The sequence below is a fragment of the Choloepus didactylus genome, chromosome 8 (assembly GCF_015220235.1).
Source record: "Choloepus didactylus isolate mChoDid1 chromosome 8, mChoDid1.pri, whole genome shotgun sequence".
NCBI lineage: Eukaryota > Metazoa > Chordata > Mammalia > Pilosa > Megalonychidae > Choloepus > Choloepus didactylus.
In genome coordinates, this window is record NC_051314.1 from 122,021,378 (window position 1) to 122,041,705 (window position 20,328).

The 20,328-nt window shown below is 38.3% G+C and overlaps 2 protein-coding genes across 3 annotated transcripts in view; one reads left to right on the forward strand and one right to left on the reverse strand.

Moving 5' to 3' along the window:
• The window catches only part of LOC119541384 (basic salivary proline-rich protein 3-like), an 80,957-nt gene extending 78,988 nt beyond the window's left edge, over positions 1 to 1,969 (reverse strand). Inside the window, exon 1 of one of the 2 annotated variants that reach the window (XR_005218241.1) lies at positions 885 to 1,969. The gene's annotated coding sequence lies outside the window, so the exon portion shown is untranslated. The remainder of the gene's footprint in view (positions 1 to 884) is intronic. The other variant, XM_037845254.1, reaches the window with a different exon arrangement.
• A 13,616-nt stretch (positions 1,970 to 15,585) lies between these two features.
• LOC119542893 (sorbitol dehydrogenase-like) lies at positions 15,586 to 16,885 on the forward strand. The gene is given in 1 exon segment (XM_037847493.1): positions 15,586 to 16,885. A coding segment is annotated over 1 exon segment (1,275 nt). The 5' UTR covers positions 15,586 to 15,610.
• Positions 16,886 to 20,328: the final 3,443 nt, after the last annotated feature.

Genomic DNA, 20,328 nt, shown 5'->3' on the forward strand with positions numbered 1-20,328 from the left:
GAAATACAGCTTTGCTCTGCTTTTTCTGTCTACCTCTGATTTCCTTTCTCCAAAGACAACCACATTTATCTTGGCTATTTCTTATTGTAGTTACCTCCATTTTTCTAAATACCATGTCTATAGTACTTTTCTGGATGGTTTTTTATATTAGGTTTTGATTGACTCTCCCTAATTACATATACACCTCACCCCTCTCCTTTTCCCCCAATGTTATATAATCATTTCTTGTTAAATCAATATTCAGTGTTTACAAAATAATGTAACACCCTCTCCTTTTCCCCAATGTTATATAATCATTTCTTGTTAAATCAATATTCAGTGTTTACAAAATAATGGCCAATTTTATATGACTAGTTTTATCCACAGTTGAGGTCTGCAGTGTTGTTCATTAACAACTTTTAACTTCTGGAGTTCACAATCGTCTCAGTTTTGTTTTCTTCATGTGTTAAATCTACACATAATTAAGTAACCTCGGAACTCTTTGAAAACTAAAAATCTATTTGTACATTCAAATGCATGAAGTACTATTAACAATTTTTCTTTTTGAGACATCCCAACTGAACTCTCCATCTTTAGGCATTTCCAGTTGATTTCATGCTATTTTTTCCTACCCTCCTCTCTCTTTAATAAAGCTATATACCACTTTAGACTTTGTGGCTACCGTTTAAGTAATATAACATGTCTTCCTTCAACAACAAACAGTACCTCTTAACTTCCCACTTCATAAGGAGGCCACTATCATTCCATTTACTTTCTCCTCCCCCATTAATATCTCCACTTGCAAACCCTAACCTTTTACATTATCAAGCTGATAACATTTGCATTCTACTTTGTAACCATAATTAAGTAGTCCCTTAAAAGATAAAAACATAAACAGCACTTACATTATTATGATTAAATATGATTCACTGAACAGCCAAACTTTGTACTATGGCTGCATGCCCTTCTCTCAGGTTCCAAGGTCTTGACATAGTCCTTGAAACAACCTTATTCATAGGGACAATGAAATAGAGTTCACTTTCTTGCAGTACCACCATTGTTAGATATCCCGCAGCATTTCACTTTGCTTGGTATTTGGAGAATGCCTCTCCGGTACAGGTTTGTTTTTCACCTGAAGTTTGATTGTTGATATTTACTCTTGTGGGATGAAGAAATGTAATGCTACCACATCGTACCCTTAATCTCTTCCTCTTCTTCCTCATTCACTGTATTACTTACAAAACAATCCAAAATTCCTGAAGTGTACTGGTTTCCTTATGGTTTGGACCATGAGTTTCTTGCACACATAAAAAAATTTTTTCTAAAAAGTTTAGCAGCCTTCCGTTTTTATAATGCATCCTCTGCCCTTTGTCACATCCTTAAATTTCTCCTGTTTCTATTTTAAGGTTGCTCGTCTTAAATATTTCCGTGGGTCTTAATTTAAATTCTCTTCTTCCGGAATCGCATAACTCCTTTCTCCTCCCAGCAAGTAATCCGCGACCATCAGGAGAGCAAAGCCGCCTGGGAATATCGCGAGACCACAGGGCTTCCCGGGGGTAACTGGGAGTAGCTCCAGTTAGCTGTGAGGCCTCGGGTGGGTCCGCCATCACGCCTGCAATTTAATCAGGGCTCTAAAAGTGTACCTGCAAGCGGATGTTGAGGATCACGGAGCCCGCGACGTAGAAGTATGGGAAGTTCATGCGCAGCTGCCAGGCCAAGTCGAAGAAGGCAAGCAGAGTGCGGGAGAGTCCCTTGCAGAAGACTTGGTAGGAGCCAGAGGCCGCGGTCAGGCCTGAGGCCCTGACGACCAAGGCCGAGGAAGCCGCCTCAGTGATCATGGACTCGGCGTTGACACCCGCCCAGCTTCTGGAGGCGGGTTCGCCGACTGAGAGCCCGGACAGAGAGAGGCTACGGGCTACGCTGCCGCCGGCCCCAGACCTGCGCCTCTCGTTTGGCTGCTTCCTTCCCGGCAACGCTCAAGGCCCGGGCAGCTGCTGGCGCCCCGCCTCTTCCTGTCTGCGTTTCATAATTTCCCACTTAAGAGTTTAACGTGGGAGGTCTGGACCCGTTATTCTTATATATGTTTTACATATTTTTTTAATAACATATATGAACAGCCATACAGACGTTATTTCCCCTTTAAAATGAGGAAAACAAACCAAATGAAATTTTATAATATACTCTAGTGCACACTGTAAAAGCCAAAGACTGGATTAACAAACTCAGGTTTTCTGCTGTGTGAGCTGGGATATAAGCCAGGAATCTTATCCTTTTGAATCCATAGCTCCAATATTAGGGCAAGATGATCTCCTTGCATAAGCCAATCTGGGCATAAAGTCCGCATATAAATAATATACCATAACTTTAACACAGTCCGAGGCGTTGGAGTTTCCTGTTTTAGGGCTATTTCAATTGCATGTAACAGAAATTACACACCAACTGAAGCAAAAATAAAAGAAAAAATGTACACATACATATGCTTTTTTTTGCAGGCCATGTGCAGTATATCATATTCTCATCCATATGAAGTCCATATTAGTGTGGAAGCTTCAATCATTTCTGCATGGACATGCTCCTGTGAAACCTGTGGCTGGGCCACAACTTTGGGGTGTTACTAGCATCTACTTCCAGCCCTGAATAACCTTGTGATAATATAATGGATCTTCCAAAGCCACAATACTCTTCTGGTGTAATCGGAGATGTGTAAGTGATCCACATTTCATTATCTTCACTAAGTTCCCGTTTAAACTAAGCACTGTAATTTTCATCATAAACAATCTCTACCTAATGAATTATTTAGTTTAATGATCCTTTGGGAAAGTTTTAAGGTAAGCTTCAGTGGGTCTGCAAATTCTCCTCAAAAAAAAAAAATTGCTTTTTTGAGTATTTGGCAATATAAACACTCTACGTAGTAAGAAATGCATTCAGAATGCAAGCATTGTATCCAAATGAGCCAAGCCTAATGGCAGGAGAAAAACTGCAAACTGAGTTCAGCCATTCAATTTCCATCACACAAAAGTTTAGTGGAAACTTTTACACAGATTTAGTAGCACACTTTGAAAAGAAGTCAGATTCTATCAGAATATACCAGTGATTAGGTCCCATACTAATAGTGAACAATTTCTGGATCAAGACTATATTAATCAAGCATCAGATTTGTGTCATACTGGAGCAAACTATCAGCTGCAACATTAGAGCTTTAAGATTTTCTCTCTCCAGATATGCCAGGTGAAATGAAGACTATTTAACTGTTGGTGGTTTAGAATTCATGATTGGAATGTTTGGAAATGACTTGATTGTACTGGTAAACTGCATTGAATGTCTCAGGCATTGGAAGAGTTCTTCAACGGACTTCTCATGAGTTTTGGCATCTCCAGAATTTGTCAGCTGTGTTTAATACTACGTAATATTTTTATACTTGTGTCCACACCACACCATTTACTTGTGTCACTGCCAGACTAGAGAAAAGTACTATTTTCTTTTGGACACCGTTCAGTCACTCAGCCCTCTGGTTTGCTACCTACAATTTTCTTTGGCTTCAAGATAGCTGATTTTTCTCTTCCATAAACCCTCTGGATGAAGTGAAGAATTGATGCAGTTATGATTCTAATTCATAGTTTTCTGGTTTATTAGCATTCCAATGGCAAATAAATGTTTTATGGAGACTTGCCACAATTGTGAACAAAGAGAGACACATGAGGGCCATGAAAGCTGTGATCTCTTATTTTTATCTATCATGTACTGTTTTTCAGTTTTTATACCAAATGTGATTCACTTTATGCAAATTTGATTCACTGGGTGGGGTGCTTTTGCAGATAGTAGCAACCTTCTGCCTTCTGGTCACTCAATGATCCTGATTCTGGGAACAGCAAGAGCGGAGATAGGCATCATAGATAATGTCATGGAAGATGATGTTCTGCCTCATACGATGGAAAACCTAGGCTCCATAGAAAGAAGAGGCAATGATATATTTTTCTTTTGTATTAGGAAAAGTGAAATAAATTAGAAGTCCATAAAATGAAATCAATTAGAAGTCCATAAAAGAGTTTCCTCTCTTCCCTTGTATTTTGCTATGGCTTTAATATGTACAGTTTGGCATTGTAATTCTCACTAGAACGTTCTCCTAGCTAAGCTTATACAACTATTTCCACATTTCCAGAAATATTTTCTTTTTCTTTCTTTTCTTGTTCCCTCCCTCCCTCTCTCCCTGCTTCCCTCATTCCCTCTTTTCCTTATTTCCTTCCTCCCTCCTTCTCTCCTTTCATTACATTCTTTTGCCAATGGAATATACCTAATAATTGTGAAATTTTGAAATCCATTCTTTTGTTGTTTGTTTTGTTCTACTAATCACTAATTAAAACACAATTTTATTGAGATATATTCACACAGCATAGAAACCATCCAAAGAATACAATCACTGGTTCACGGTATCATCACATGGTTGTTCATACAGCTCCATGATCAATTTGGAACATTTTCATTACTCCAGAAAAGAAATAAAAATAAAAAAGAAAGTGCTAATCCTCCCATATGCCTTATCCCCCCAAATTATTTTCCCATGGGGTTGGTGTGGTACATTTGTTACTGTTGTTGAAAGAATATTAAAATATTACTGTTAACTGTAGTCCATAATAGCTTGCCATAGTTACATTTTTCCCCATATACCCCTCTTTTATTAGCTCCTTATAGTAGTGTCATACATCTGCTCTAGTTCATGAAAGAACTTTTTTGTATTTGCACAGTTAATCACAGACGTGGTCCACCACAAGATTCACCACGTTATACATTCCCATGTTTTAACCTCCAACTTTCCTTCTGGCACCACACCCACACATCATTCAGCACTGTCAGTTATTCTCACAATAACATGTTACCATCTCTGTCCACCTCCAAACATTTAAGTTTACCCTAGTTAAATATTCTGCACACATTAAGCAATCACTCCCCATTCCTTAGCATCATTCTATATCCTGGTAACGTATATCCTATATTTTATGTCTATGGGCTTACGTATTATGTAATTCATTCATATCAGTGTGGTCATACATTTGTCCTTTTGTGTCTGACTTATTTCACTTAACATAATGTCCTTAAGGTTCATCCATGTTGTCTCATGCTTTAGGACTTCATTCTTTCTTACTGCTGAATAATATTCTATTGTATGTATATACCACAGTTGTTTATTCATTCATCTGTTGATGGACACTTGGGTTGTTTCCATCTTTTGGCAGTTGTGAATATGCAGCTGTGAACATTGGCATGCACTGGTGTCTGCATCTGTGCTTTAAGATCTTCCAAGTATATCCCGAGTAGCAGGATTGCCAAGTCACAAGGCTACTCTACACTTAGCTTCCTGAGGAACTGCCAAACCATCCTCTACAGTGGCTGTACCATTTTATATTCCCACCAGCAGTGAATAAATGTTCCAATTTCTCCACATCCTCTCCAACACTTGTAGTTGCATGTTTGTTTAACAGCAGCCATTCTAGTAGGTGTGAGATAGTATCTCATTGTGGTTTTGATTTGCATTTCCCTAATTGCTTGTGAAGCTGAGCATCTTTTCATATGCCTTATTCTGGTTTGCTAATGCTGCCAGATTGCAAAACACCAGAAATGGATTTGCTTTTATAAAGGGGGTTTATTTGGTTGCACAGTTACAGTCTTAAGGCCATAAAGCATCCAAGGTAATGCATCAATAGAGTACCTTCACTGAAGGATGGCCAGTGGCGTACGGAAAACCTTTGTTAGCTGGGAAGGCACGTGGCTAGCGTCTGTTCCAAGTTCTGGTTTCAAAATGGCTTTCTCCCAGGATGTTCCTATCTAGGCCACAGCTCCTCTTCAAAATGTCACTCTTAGTTGCTCTTGGGGTGTTTGTCCTCTCTTAGCTTCTCTGGAGCAAAAGTCTACTTTCAACGGCTGTTTTCAACTGTCTCTCATCTGCAGCTCCTGTCTCAGCTCATATGCATTCTTCAAAGTGTCCTTCTTGGCTGTAGGAAGCTTGCTCCTATCTGACCTTACACAGTCCTCCAGTAAACCAATCAAAGCCTATGCTGAATGGGGGGGGGGGGACACACCTCCATGGAAATTGTCCAATGAAAGATCTCACCCAAAGTTGAATGAGCACATCTCCATGGAAACATCCAATCAAAAGTCTCCAACCCAATCAATACCAATACATTTCCTGTCCACACGAGACTGCATCAAAGATAATGGCATTTTGGGAGACATAATACATCCAAACCAGCACATGCCTCTTAGCCATCTGTATTTCATCTTTGGAACAATGTCTATTCATGTCCTTTGCCCATTTTTTAATTGGGTTATTTGCCTTTTTATTGTGTGTGTGTGTGTGTGTGTGTGTGTGTGTGTGTGTTTATATATAAAACCCTTATCAGCTATGTGGTTTCCAACCATTTTCTCCCATTGAGTCGGTTGCCTTTTCACCCTTTTGACAAAGTCCTTTGAAGCACTGAAGTATTTGATTTTGAGGAGTTCCCATTTATCTGTTTTTTCTTTCATTGCTTGTGCCTTGGGTATAAAGTCTAAGAAACTACCACCTATCAATAGATCTTGAAGACATTTCCCTTCATTTTCTTCTAGGATTTTATGGTACTGGTTCTTAAACTTAGGACTTTGATCCATTTTGAGTTAATTTTTGTATGGTGTGAGATAGAGGTCCTCTTTCATTCTTTTGGTTATGGATATCCAGTTCCCCCAGTACAATTTATTGAAGAGACTGTTCTGTCCCAGTTGAGTGGGCTTGGGAGCCTTATAAAAAATCAATTGACCGTAGATCTGAGGGTCTATTTCTGAGCTCTCAATTTGATTTCATTGATCAGTATTTCTATCTTTATGCCAATACCATGCTGTTTTGACCACTGTGGCTTTATATTAAGCTTTAAAATCAGGAAACCTGATACTTCCCACTTCATTCTTCTTTTTCAAGCTGTTTTTGTCTATTTGAGGCCCTTAATCCTTCCAAATAAAATGGATAATTATCTTCTCTATTTCTTCAAAGTAGTCTGTTGGAATTTTGATTGGTATTGAATCTGTAGATCAATTTGGGTAGAATTGACATCTTAATGACATTTGGCCATCCAATCCATGAACATGGTATGTCTTTCCATTTATTCAAGTCGTCTTTGTTTTCTTTTAGCAACATTTTGCAGTTTTCTGTGTACAAGTCCTTTACATCTTTGGTTAGGTTTATTCCTAGATATCTGATTCTTTTAATTGCTAATTACTAGTGTATAGAAACACCATTGATGTTTGTGTGTTGATCTTGCATCCCGCTACTTTGCTGAACTCACTTATTAACTCACTTATTACTCAAGTAGCTTTGCTGTCAATTTTTCTGGATTTTCTAATTATAGAATCATGTCACCTGCAAATAATGACAGTTTTACTTCTTCCTTTCCAATTTGGATGCTTCTAATTTCTTTTTCTTGCCTAATTGCTCTAGCTAGAACTTCTAGCACAATGTTGAATAGCAGTGGTGATAGTGGGCATCCTTGTCTTGTTCCTGACCTTAGAGAGAAAGCTTTCAGTCTCATAATTGAGTATGATGTTATCTGTGGTTTTTTTTTTAATTCAATATGATCCTTTATTCATAATCTTCATACAGTGAATTAAAAAGGAATGCCTAAGTTGTTACTGTTAATTTCTTCAACACAAAGTGTTTCTAAGATTTTAGCAAGCAATAATGGTTTTCGCCTTATTCAATATAGTGAAATTAGTTTAAGATCTACCTACAGCTGCTAAATCCACATTAAAACAGGAGGCTGCTGAGGAATTTCTTATTCCAGAAATCCCCCAGTATCTCCCTTGATTGTTTTTAAGTTAGCAAAGTTCATGACTGATGAGGACAAAAAATAAAGGAAAATTTCCTTTTGTAATAGGAATTTTATGCTAAAAAAGGCAATGGTAAAAGCCAGACTAGGACAGAATAAATCTTAAAAGTTTAGCTTGCATCCATTTCAACTTTGCTGCTGTAGGCCACTCTTTTGTAAAATACCTCATAGGATGGTCAAGAGAATAGTGTGACCCCCAAATCTGGAGGATACTAATTTTACCAAATATATATGAGTCACACAAGTATATGACACAATATTAGATTACTCTGTTATTTTAGGATGATTTTATGGGTAAACTCTGTTCGGAGGTACTGGTACAATTTTTTTTAATGTAAAGTAAAAGTACTTACCAAATTAAACAAGTTTACATGCTTATATCAAATATGTCATCCCAAAAAGCACACTATAACAATGCTCTAAGATTTACAAAGTTAACATAATTTACAGTACTGACAAACAGAAATGTGAAAACAACCCCTCTGACTAGGTCCAACACCTACCAATTACATATAACTGATATGGAAGTATTTTGGTAAAGTGCTCACATTGAGAGCAGTTAAAAAGCAGCCCTTGTTTCTACAGAAAAAAATAGTGACAGTGAACAACTCATCACTTACTCTGCAATATGACTTCTTTAAGTTTAAAAAGGTAAAAATGTGCTATGCACTTGTATTTTCACTTTGAATTAAGGAGCAATATATTTAAGTGAGAAAAAAGCTTAGATAGAACTACTCTATTTAAATTATGTTCATGAACAAGAAGGATCTTTGGGTATTCACGAGAACGAGTTTAACTGTCCTCGCTTATGAGCAACCTAATTTTCTAAGTTACCCAAGAAATGTATTTAACCATTTACAAATAAAAAACATGCACTTTACAAAACTGTGGTCTTGTTTACCTGCATATTCTTCCAGAAGACAAGTATACATTAAAAATGTTGCTCAAAAACATAAAAATATGTATTATCTCTTATCTTTACCATTTGTGAATATAAATATTTTACTGAAGATGATGCATCATTCAATAAACAAATGCAAGAACTGCTTGTATAAAGTGTGATTCTTGGATATTTAGCAATATAAAATATAAAGTAATTACAATATAATTAGCTATTAAAGAGCTAAATTCAATAGATTTGCAAACCAATACAGCAGTGAACAGTTCCTTGTACAAAAGTCCATTAAGAAAAAGTCAAGTCATCTTTGTAATGGGTTACCTAAAAATAAGGGTGAATAAATGCATTATAAATGCAAAAAAAGAGAATTGCTTCATCAGCACATTCTTCAGTCTTTGGACTAGATGCTAAACTTATTGTTCACTTTTTGGTTCATCTTGTTTTCCATTAAGCTCTTGGTCAACTCTAATAAATGATCTTGTAGCAGCCAGAAGTGTTCTGATAAACCAAAAGGGATGTTCAATGATTAGCGATTTTAGGTTTTTCTGTAACCTTCTATCCATTTGCTGATAGCATTTCCTAAGCCATTCTAGACTGGGCATTTTTCTTCAAGTTTTTGCACCATTTAAACAAATGATCATTTAGTTTTGTAGTTTTCTGCTACTAACAGCTACAAAGTGCCAATAACATGCTTAAAGAGATTGTCCATCTGGTATCTATAGTTAGGTTGACCACTTTCATGCATAAAACAGACAGCAAACACAACAATGGCATTTAATCCATCTCCATAATATCCTCCATGGTTGATAACTTTTTTACAGGGTTCAACTGCCTTCATATCAGGATAGATAATAGAGAAAGTAAGGCCACATCTGAGCAACAAAAGAGGTTCACTGGCGGTGCCTCTTTGGCATAATTAATAGGATGACTTAGCCTCTCATTTAAAGCCCTAAGTTTCACAAGAGCAAGCCTCAAGATCGAGGGCCTGATTTATTAAGTATTGGGTTCCTAATTTCACATAACATATATTCTGCCCCAGATAAATGGTTAGTTTCTCACATTATCTTAACTTAATTGTACAGTCATTATCACTCTCAATTTTAAACAATGATCATAACATAAAACATCCCAGAGCTCTTATCAGCTGCTAATTATTCATCCCTAGTATTAGTGTAGTGCCAGTAAGATATTCCTATTAGATATAGCCTATAATATGTAATGGGTAGTTTTTCATACACCACTCTGCTGTTACCTCTTTGTACTGGTGTCATACCTTATATCATGCTAACATTTATTTATGTTTGTGGTGCTACTCTGTGAGTTACATGCCTTTAAACAACCACATTCAAACATATTCACCTTCAATGTGGCACTGATACTTACAATCCCATTAATGAACCATAATCACACCTGTCCATCATGATACCATTAGATTCACCCTCATTATCATATCTGTACATAGTAGATTATCACTCCCCCTTCACTAGCTTCTGTCTATCTCTAGGTCCCCTATATTCCATATAATACATTATTTACATTGTTCATGGAGTTCACATCAGTGGTAACATAAACTATCCCTCTGTGTCTGGCTTATTTCACTTGGCATTATATCTTCAAGGTTCATCCATGTTGACATATGTTTCAAGACCTTATTCCTTCTTAGTGCTGTGTAGTATTCCATCATATGTATATACCACATTTTGTTTATCCACTCATCTGTTGAAGGCCACTTGGATTTTTCCATCTCTTGGCAATTGTGAACAAGGCCACTACAAACATTGGTATGCAAATGTTTGTTTGTGTCACTGCTGTCAGGTCTTCTGGGTATATACCAAGAAGTGAAATTGCTAGATTATAGGATAACTTGGTATCTAGTTTTCTGAGGAACTACCAAACTGTCTTCCACAGTACTGTAACATTATACAGTACCACCAGCAATGAATAAAAGTTCCAATTTCTCCACATCCTCTCCAGCATTTGTAGTTTCCTGTTTTTTTTTTATTGGCAACCATTCTTATTGATGTGAAATGATATCCTGTTGTGGTCTTGATTTGTATATCCCTATTAGCTAATGAAGATGAACATTTTTTTCATGTGTTCTTTAGCCATTTGTATTTCCTCTTTGGAGAAATGTCTTTTCATATCTTTTTTCCATTTTATAATTGGGCTGTTTGTACTATTGTCATTGAGTTGTAGGATTTCTTTATGTATGCAAGATAGCAGTCTCTTATGAGATACTTGGTTTCCAAATATTTTCTCCCATTGTGTGGGCTGCCTCTTCACCATTTTTGACAGAGTCCTTTGAGGTACAGAAGCATTTGATTTTGAGGAGTTCCCATTTATCTATTTTTTTTTCTTTCATTGCTTGTGCTTTGGGTGTAAGGTCCAAGAAGCCACATCCTAATATTAGGTCTTGAAGATGTTTCCCTACCTTATCTTCTAAGAGTTGTATGGTGCTGTCTCTTATATTGAGGTCTTTGATCCACTTTGAGTTAATTTTTGTATAGTATGTGAAGTAGGGGTCCTCTTTCATTATTTTGTATGATGGCTATACAGTTCTCCAGCCCTATTTGCTGAAGAGATTATTTTGTCCCAGTTCACTGAATTTGGTGGCTTTATCAAAAATCAGTCAACCATAGATCCTGGGATCTATGCCCAAATTCTTGATTCAATTCCATTGATCAATGTGTCTATCTGTGTGCCAATGCCATGCTGTTTTGACTACTGTGGCTTTATAGTAAGCTTCAAAGTCAGGAAGTGTAAGTCCTTCACTTTGTTTTTCTTTTTTAGAATGTTTTTAGCAATTTGAGGCCCCTTTCCCTTCCAAATAAATTTGATAATTAGTTTTTCATGTCTGAAAATTAGGTTGTTGGAATTTTGATAGGAATTGCATTGGTAGGATTGCAGTTTGGTGGGATTGATATTTTAATAATGTTTAGCCTTCCTATCCATGAACACAGTAGATCGGTTTGGTAGGATTGATATCTTAACAATGTTTAGCCTTCCTATCCATGAACACAGAATATCTTTCCATCTCTTTAGGTCCCCTTTTGTTTCTTTTGGTAAAGTTATGTAATTTTCTGTGTAGAGGTCTTTTGCATCCTTGGTTAAGTTTATTTCTAGGTACTTGATTTTTTTAGTTGCTATTGTGAATGGATTTTTTTTCTTGGGTGTCTCTTCAGTTAGATCATTTCTAGTGTGTAGGAACATTACTGACTTTTGCGCAATAATTTTGTATCCTGCCACTTTGCTGAATTTGTTTATTAGCTCAAGTTGCTGTGTTGTCGCTTTCTCAGGATTTTCCGAATATGATCATATCATCTGCAAATAATGATGGTTTTACTCCTTCCCTCCCAATTTGGATGCCTCTTATTTCTTTGTCTTGATGGATTGCTCTGGCTAGAACTTCTAGCACAATGTTGAATGATAGTGGTGCCAGTGGGCATCCTTGTCTCATTTCCGATCATAGGGGAAGGCTTTCAGTCTCTGTCCATTGAGTACTATGCTGCTGGTGGGTTTTTCCTATATATCCTTTATCATATTGAGGAAGTTTCTTCAATTTCTATCTTTTGAAGTATTTTTATGAAAAAGGATGCTGAAGTTTGTGGAGTGCTTTTTCAGCATCTGTTGAGATGATCATTTGATTTTTCACATTTCATAATGTGTTGTATTACTTTGATTGATTTTCTTATGTTGAACCACCTTTGCATGCCTGGGATGATCCCCACTTGGTCATGGTACATGGTTTTTTTTTTAATGTATCTTTGGATTCAGTTTGCAATTTGTTTTTTTTTTTTTTTTTTTTTTGAGAATTTTTGCGTCTATATTCACTAGGGAGATTGGCCTGTAGTTTTCATTCTTGTAGCATCTTTATCTGGTTTTGGTATTAGAGTGATGTTAGCTTCATAAAATGAATTAGGTAGTGTTCCATTTTCTTCAATTTTTTGAAAGAGTTTGAGGAGAAAGGGTGTTAGTTTTTTTTTTTTTTTTGAAAGTTTGGTAAAATTCCCCTGTGAAGCCATCTGGTCCTGGGCTTTGGGGTTGACTGATTGGATCTCTTTACTTGTGATTGGCTTTTTGAGGTCTTCTGTTTCCTCTCAGGTCAGTCTAGGCTGTTCATGTGTTTCCTAGAAATTACCCACTTCCTCTAGTTGTCTAGTTTGTTGGTGTATAGTTATTCATATTATCCTCTTACTATTTTTTTTTAAATTTCTTCAGGATACACAGTAAAGTCCACCCTCTCATTTTTTTATTTTGTTAATTTGGGTCTTCTCTCTTTTTCACTTGGTCAATGAGTCTAGCTAAGGAATTGTCAATCTTGCTGATCATATCAAAGAACCAACTTTTGGTTATTCATTCCCTCTATTGTTTTTTTTCTCCATAGCATGTATTTCTTTTTTAATCCTTGTTATTTATTTTCTTCTATTTGCTTTACGGTTAGTTTGCTGATCATTCTCTAGCTGCTTCAGTTCTGTTAATTCCTTGATTTTAGCTCTTTCTTCCTGTTTAATATATGCATTTAGAACTATAAATTTCCCCTTCAGCACCACCTTTGCTGCATCCCATTGGTTTTGACATGTTGTGTTCTCATTTGATTCATCTCTAGATATTTAACAATTTCTCTTGCAATTTCTTCCTTGACCCACTGATTATTTTGGAATATGTTGTTTAACCTCCACATATTTGTGAATGTTCTGGTGCTTTGGTGGTTGTTGACTTCTAGTTGCATCCCATTTGGTCAGAGAATGTGCTTTGAACAGTTTCAATCTTTTAAAATTTACTGAGGCTTGTTTTGTGCCCCAGCATATTATCTATCCTGGAGAATGTTCCATGAGCTCTAGAGAAGAATGTATATCCTGGTAATTTGGGATGTAATGCTCTATATATGTCTATTAAGTCTTATTTATTTATCACATTGATTAGGTTCTCAATTTCCTTATTGGTCCTCTCTCTGGTTGTTCCATCTGTAAGAGAGAGTGGTGTATTGAAGTCTCCCAAGAGTATCGTAGACACATCTATTGCTTCCTTCAGTTTTGCCAATATTTGACTCATGTAATTTGGAGCACCTTGATTGGGTGCATAAACATTTATAATTGTTATTTCTTCTTGGTGAATTGTCCCTTTTATTAGTATATAATGTCCTTCTTTGTCTCTTATCATATCCTTGAATTTAAAGTCTATTTTATCTGAAATTAGTATTGCTATCCTTGCTTTCTTTGGGCTATAGCTAGCATGCAATATTTTTTCCATCCTTTCACTTTCAATCTGTTTGTGTCAGTGAGTCTAAAATGAGTCTCTTGTAAATGGCATATTGATGGTTCATATTTTTAAATCCATTCTGCCAATCTGTATCTTTTAATTCAGGAGTTTAATCCATTCACATTCAATGTTATTACTGTGAAGGCAGTTCTTCCATCAACCATCTTATCCTTTGGTTTTTAGTTATCAAATCTGTTTTTCTCCCTCTCTCTATTTCCTTTAATTTACCCTTACTAATACTCTTCAGTTCTGTCCCCTTCTCTATACCTTTCTCTCCTGTCTTTTTTTGTCAGCCAGTAGAGCTCCCTTTAGTATTTCTTGTAGGGCATGTCTCTTGTTAACAAATTCTCTCAGCATTTGCTTGTCTGTGAAAATTTTAAGCTCTTCCTCAATTTTGAAGAGTTTTACTGGGTAAATTATTCTTGGCTGGCAATTTTTCTCTTTCAGAATTTTGAATATGTCATGCCACTGCCTTCTTGCCTTCATGGTGCTGCTGGGTAGTCAGTACTTAGTCTTTTGTGGTTTCCCTTGTTTGTGGTGAATGACTTCTCTCTTGCTGCTTTCAGAACTTTCCTCTTCTCTTCAGCATTTGACAATCTGATCAGAGTATGTCTCAGAGTGGGTTTATCTGGATTTATTCTACTTAGAGATTGTTGGGCATCTTTGATTTGCATATTTATGTCACTTAGAAGGGTTGGGAATTTTTCTCAAACAATATCTTCTAATACTCTTCCTAGCCCTTTACTCTTCATCTTCTTGGAATATCAATTGTTCTTTTATTTGTGTGTTTCTGTTGTCCATTGTTTCCCTGAGGTCCATTTCAAATTTTTGGGTTTTTTTCACCATTTGTTCTTTTATGCTTTTGCATTCCATCTCCTTGTCCTCTAGTTCACTACTTTCCTCTGCCTCTTCAAATCTGCTGTTGTGTATCTTTAGAATATTTTTAGTTTGATCAACAGTATCTTTTATTTCCATTTATTTGCTTTTTTTATTACTCTCTCAAATTCTTATGCTCTTCTAGGGTCTCTTGCTGTCATTAGCTGTCGCATTGAAATTGTTTTGGAAATTTGTGTATAATTCTTTGATTAATTGCTCCTCTGGCTTTTTAATTTGGACATTTGGATTGTCCATATCTTCTGGTTTCTTCATATGCTTTATAATTTTCTCTTGTTTTTGGCCTCTTGGCATTTTCTTATCTTGATAAGGTTATTTTAGCATAAGTAGGATTATTCATTCATTTCTCTAATTTGGCAGAGCCACAGCTTGGTGGATGCACTTTCCCTGTCCTACCAGCAGGTGGTGCTCTTGAGCCACTCTTACCCTCAAGCCAGTTCTCCCCAATTTCATCTATGCATTGAGTGGGGTCCAAACTGGGTGGAAATCCCATCAGCACACCAATTTTGCATGCACACTAAAGACTGCTGCCCTGTGGGAGGGGAGTGGGTCCTGTGCAGTTCGGTAGGGGCTCCACTCCAGGAGTGATCCTGGCAGCTCCCAGGGCTGTGGGTGGACTACTTTGTGGCTGTGGAGATGTGCATTTCACCTTCCACCTCAAATGCCCCACAGTTCCTGTCTGTTCTTTGCCCGGAAGTCCCTGGTTTGGGGAGGAACTCCTGGCACTTCCATGGGTGCCCTTGCCTTCATCTGTGTGTGCCATGGGCTTCCATGGAAGAAAAGTAGATGTGGCCCTTACCCCAGACTCTCAACCCAGCAGCCAGCAGAGTGTCCAAGCACCCTACAGACTGTATCATCAACCCCAGAGAGAGCAAGCAACATGGCAGTGGCAGCCCAGCCCAAGAACCTCTCTTTGCTGGTGCACAGAGCCAGGGACCTGCTGCTGGAGAACTACCACATCCCTGAATCAGGCCCAAATGAAGTGCTGCTGAAGATGCATTCAGTTGGAATCTGCAGCTCAGATGTCCACTACTGGCAGCATGGTCGAATTGGGGATTTCGTTATGAAAAAGTCTATGGTGCTGGGGCATGAAGCTTCAGGAACAGTCATAAAAGTGGGATTGCTGATAAAGCACCTAAAACCAAGTGACTGTGTTGCCATTGAGCCTGGTGCCCCCAGAGAAACTGATGAATTCTGCAAGATTGGCCGATACAATTTGTCTCCATCTATCTTCTTCTGTGCCACACCCCCCGATGATGGGAACCTCTGCCAATTCTACAAGCACAATGCAGACTTCTGCTATAAGCTTCCTGACAATGTCACCTTTGAGGAAGGGGCCCTGATTAAGCCTTTGTCTGTGGGGATCCACAACTGACAGAGAGCTGGAGTCACCTTGGGGAACAAGGTCTTTGTCTGTGGAGCTGGGTCAATTGGACTGGTCACTTTGCTTGTAGCCAAGGCAATGGGAGCTGCTCAAATGGTGATGACTGATCTGTCTGCCTCTCAGTTGTCCAAAGCCAAGGAAGTAGGGGCTGATCTCATCTTCCAGGTCTCCAAGGAGAGCCCTCAAGAAATTGCCAGTAAAGTAGAAGGTCTGCTGGGATGCAAGCCAGAAGTCACCATCGAGTGCACAGGGGCAGAGGCTGCCATCCAGGTGGGCATCTATGCCACCCATTCTGGTGGGACCCTGGTGCTATTAGGGCTGGGCCACAAGACGTCCACTGTGCCCCTCGTGCACTCAGCTATATGGGAAGTGGATTTCAAGGGCATGTTTCAATACTGCAACACGTGGCCAATGGCAATTTCAGTGCTTGTATCCGAGTCCGTGAATGTTAAGCCCTTGGTCACTCATAGGTTTCCTCTGGAGAGAGCTCTGGAGGCCTTTAAAACATCTAGAAGGGGATTGGGGCTGAAGGTCATGCTCAAGTGTCACCCCAATGACCAGAACCCTGATGTTAATTGGGGTCTGCCCCCATCCCCACCCTCCCAGTATCTTGGGGGCTGAATGGCTGGGCAGGGGTAGGCTTTGATGCTGAAATTTCTTTTTAATGGTGATGGTAATTGCAATAATTCATTATAAATAGAGAGCCTTATTTAGAGGAGGAGGTGTGCCCTCAAGATACTAGTAGGGATAGTTTGGGGGAACTTGTAGCCACGATGACCTGTTCATGCTGAGAAAAGTTCAGGTGGAGCAGAGTTTGACAGAGGCAGTTGCTGGAAACTCTCCTTCTTCCTGGAGTGCCTTAGTTGAGCAAGGAGGGCAGATTGCCTGTTGGGTTCCTGCTTCTACCCTGACTGTGGCCAGGTGTGGGGTGGGGGTGAGTTATAAGGAGACAGCTTCATCAAAATGTAACTGGCCCGAAGATGATTTTCATGAAAATCTGCAACTCAAAGTCAGTTTTTCCACATTTTTTGTTTAGATCTCAGTGTTTCTGGAAGTAAGTGCTATTTGATTTGATGATAAAAGGAGAGCGAGAAAAGGATCTAGCCTTCCTGGATCCAGAATAATTTTAAAACCAATCAAATAAAACCAAAGTCCTATGTGAGATCAGACAAGCTTGTCTTCCCCAAATGTGGAAATAGTCAGGGGCTTTCTCATCACTGCTTTAAGATTCCCTTTTTTCAACTCCTAAGAATTCTGTGTAATTTAATTTGCACAGAACCACCTTCCCACCACTCCCCACACCCAGCCCTAGGCAAACTCCTTGACAGCCACTGTGGGCTCCCTTGTCACTGGGCAGCCAGGAGATTCCTACCTAAGGACGGTCATGGTGAGACCTTAAATCGCCAAAGTTTGGTCAGTCTTCCCCAGCCCACAGGATTAGCACCTCCTTTTAGGCCCTCCTGAACTCACTGATAATTATTAGACAATTCCATTTAATTCCAGTAATTATAAGTGGAAAAGCTTCCTGTTCTCAAAAGCAGTGAAGGTTCTATTTCTGGACCTGTGACCAGACCAATCTTATTTTAATTGTGGGGTTGTCTGCGTAAGATTTGGATCCAAGTCACATCATGCCCACTTGTGACTTTGAGATGATTCATCAAGGAGGATACAGTAGCTGTGGCATAGCTTGGACTGTGAGCTTTAATTTCGCACTTCAGCTGGGGAGGAGTGTGGTTTCAAGAACTTCTGGTTTTCTTGTGATGAGGGAAGGCTGTGTCAGTGCCTGGAATTTGTCAAACTGCTTAGGGTAATCAACTCTGCTTTGGTGCTCAAAAAAAAAGAGAGTAGATGTGTTCATAAGCCCACTGAATCCTGAGTTCCCTCATGGGAGCTCTCAGCCATGGGGCTGTGAAGTGTTATCGCCCCAGCTAACTGCTGAGATGGGTGCAGGGGCTTATAAAGCTGCTCGCTCCATGTTCTGCGGTCAGTCCCTGGTTCAGCAGCTCTCTGCCACGGTGCTGTGAAGGGTTATCCACCCAGCCAACTGCTGAGATGTGCACAGGATCTGGAATGCTGTCCACTTCTGCGCTTATCTGCTGGCTTCAATCACATTCCCTGGCTTGGGGGCTCTTGGCCACAGGGCTGCAAAGGGTTATCTCCACAGCCAACTGTAAATTGGTGCATGGGGCATGGAAGGCTGCTCCCCTCTGCTCCTTTCAGCCTACTTCAACTGCCCATTTGCAGCAGTGTTCTGAGTTGAATACTCACCCATCTTAAACACAGTCTCTCAATTTCTCCAGCCGTGTCTCACTATGTGCTGTAGAAGTCCCTGCCCAGCTGGTGGCACCCTGGAACTAATGTTCTGGAGCATTTTCTGTCCTTTATCTAGTGTTTTTCATGGAGGAGAATTTTGCTCTGCCTCTCCTAATCCACCTTCTTCCTAGAAGCCTGTAATATGTTTTAAAGACATGGAATGTAGGACCTCCAACTTCATTTTTCTCAAGATGTTTTTGGCTATTTGGGGCACCCTACCATTCTAGATAAATTTAATTATTGTTTTTTTTGAATTCTTCAAAGTAAGTTTTTGTGATTTTGATTGGTATTGCATTATTCTATAAATCATTTTGGGTGGAATTGCCATTTTAACCATATTTAGTCTTCCAATCCATAAACTTGGAATATTCTTCCATATATTTAGGCTTTTCTTGATTTCTTTTAGCAATATTTTGTAGTTTTCTGCATATAGGTTCTTTACATCCTTGGTTAAATTTATTCCTAGATACCTGCTTCTCTTTGTTGCTATTAAAAGTAGAATTTTTTTTCTTGATTTCCTCCTCAGATTGCTCATTACTAGTGTATAGATACACTATTGATATTTATGCATTGAGCTTGTATTCTGCCACTTTGCTAAACTTATTTATTAGCTCCAGTAGCTTTGTGGAAGATTTTTCAGGTCTTTCTACATATAGGATCATGTCATCTGCAAAGAGTGAAAGTTTTACTTCTTCCTTTCCACTTTATATGCCTTTTATTTCTTTTCTTTGCCTAATTGCTCTAACTAGAAGTTCCAGCACAAGGTTGAATTAAAGTGGTGACAGTGGGCATTCTTGTCTTGTTCCAGATTTTAGAGGGAATGTTTTCAGTCTTTCCTCATTGAGTATGATGTTAGCTGTGGACTTTTCATATATGCCCTTTACTATGTTGAGGAAGTTTCCTTCTATTCTTATCTTTTGAAGTATTTTTTTAAAATCAAGAATGGATGTTGGATTTTGTGAAATGCCCCTTTTTTATTAGTTGAGATGATCATCTGTTTTTTTTCCCTTTGAATTGTTAATGTAGTATATTACATTAATTGATTTCCTTGTGTTGTATCACCTTTGCATACCTGGGATAAAACCCACTTGATCCTAGTGTATAATTTTTTTAATGTGCTGCTTAATTCCATTTGCATGTACTTTGTTGAAGATTTTTGCATCTATATTCATTAGAGAGATTGAGCTGTAATTTAGTTTTCTTGTCATATCATTGTCTAGCTTTAGTATTAGGGTGATGTTGGCTTCATAGAATGAGTCAGGTAACATTCCCTCCTCTTCAGTATTTTGGAAGAATTTAAATAAGAATGCTTGTTAGAATTCACCTGTGAAACCATCTGGTCCTGAACTTTTCTTTGTTGGGAAGTTTCTGGTGATGGATTCAGTCTCTTTACTTGTGATTGATTTTTTGATGTCTTTTATTTCTCTTGAGTCACTGTAGGTTGTTCATGTTTTTCTCAGAAATGGATAACCATTTCATCTAAGTTGTCTAGTTTGTTGGCATACTGTTGCTCATTGTATCATCTTGTGGTTCTTTTATTTATGAGCGTTCACTAATAATGTCTCCCCTCCATTTTTTGTTTTATTTATTTGCATCCTCTCTCTTTTTTTCTTTTTCAGTCCAGCTAAGGCTAAATACAATAAAATCAATTTTCTCAAAGAAACAACTTCTGGTTTTGTTGATTCTCTCTATTGATTTTTTTTTCTCAATTTCATTATTTCTGCTCTAGTCTTTGTTATTTCTTCCCTTCT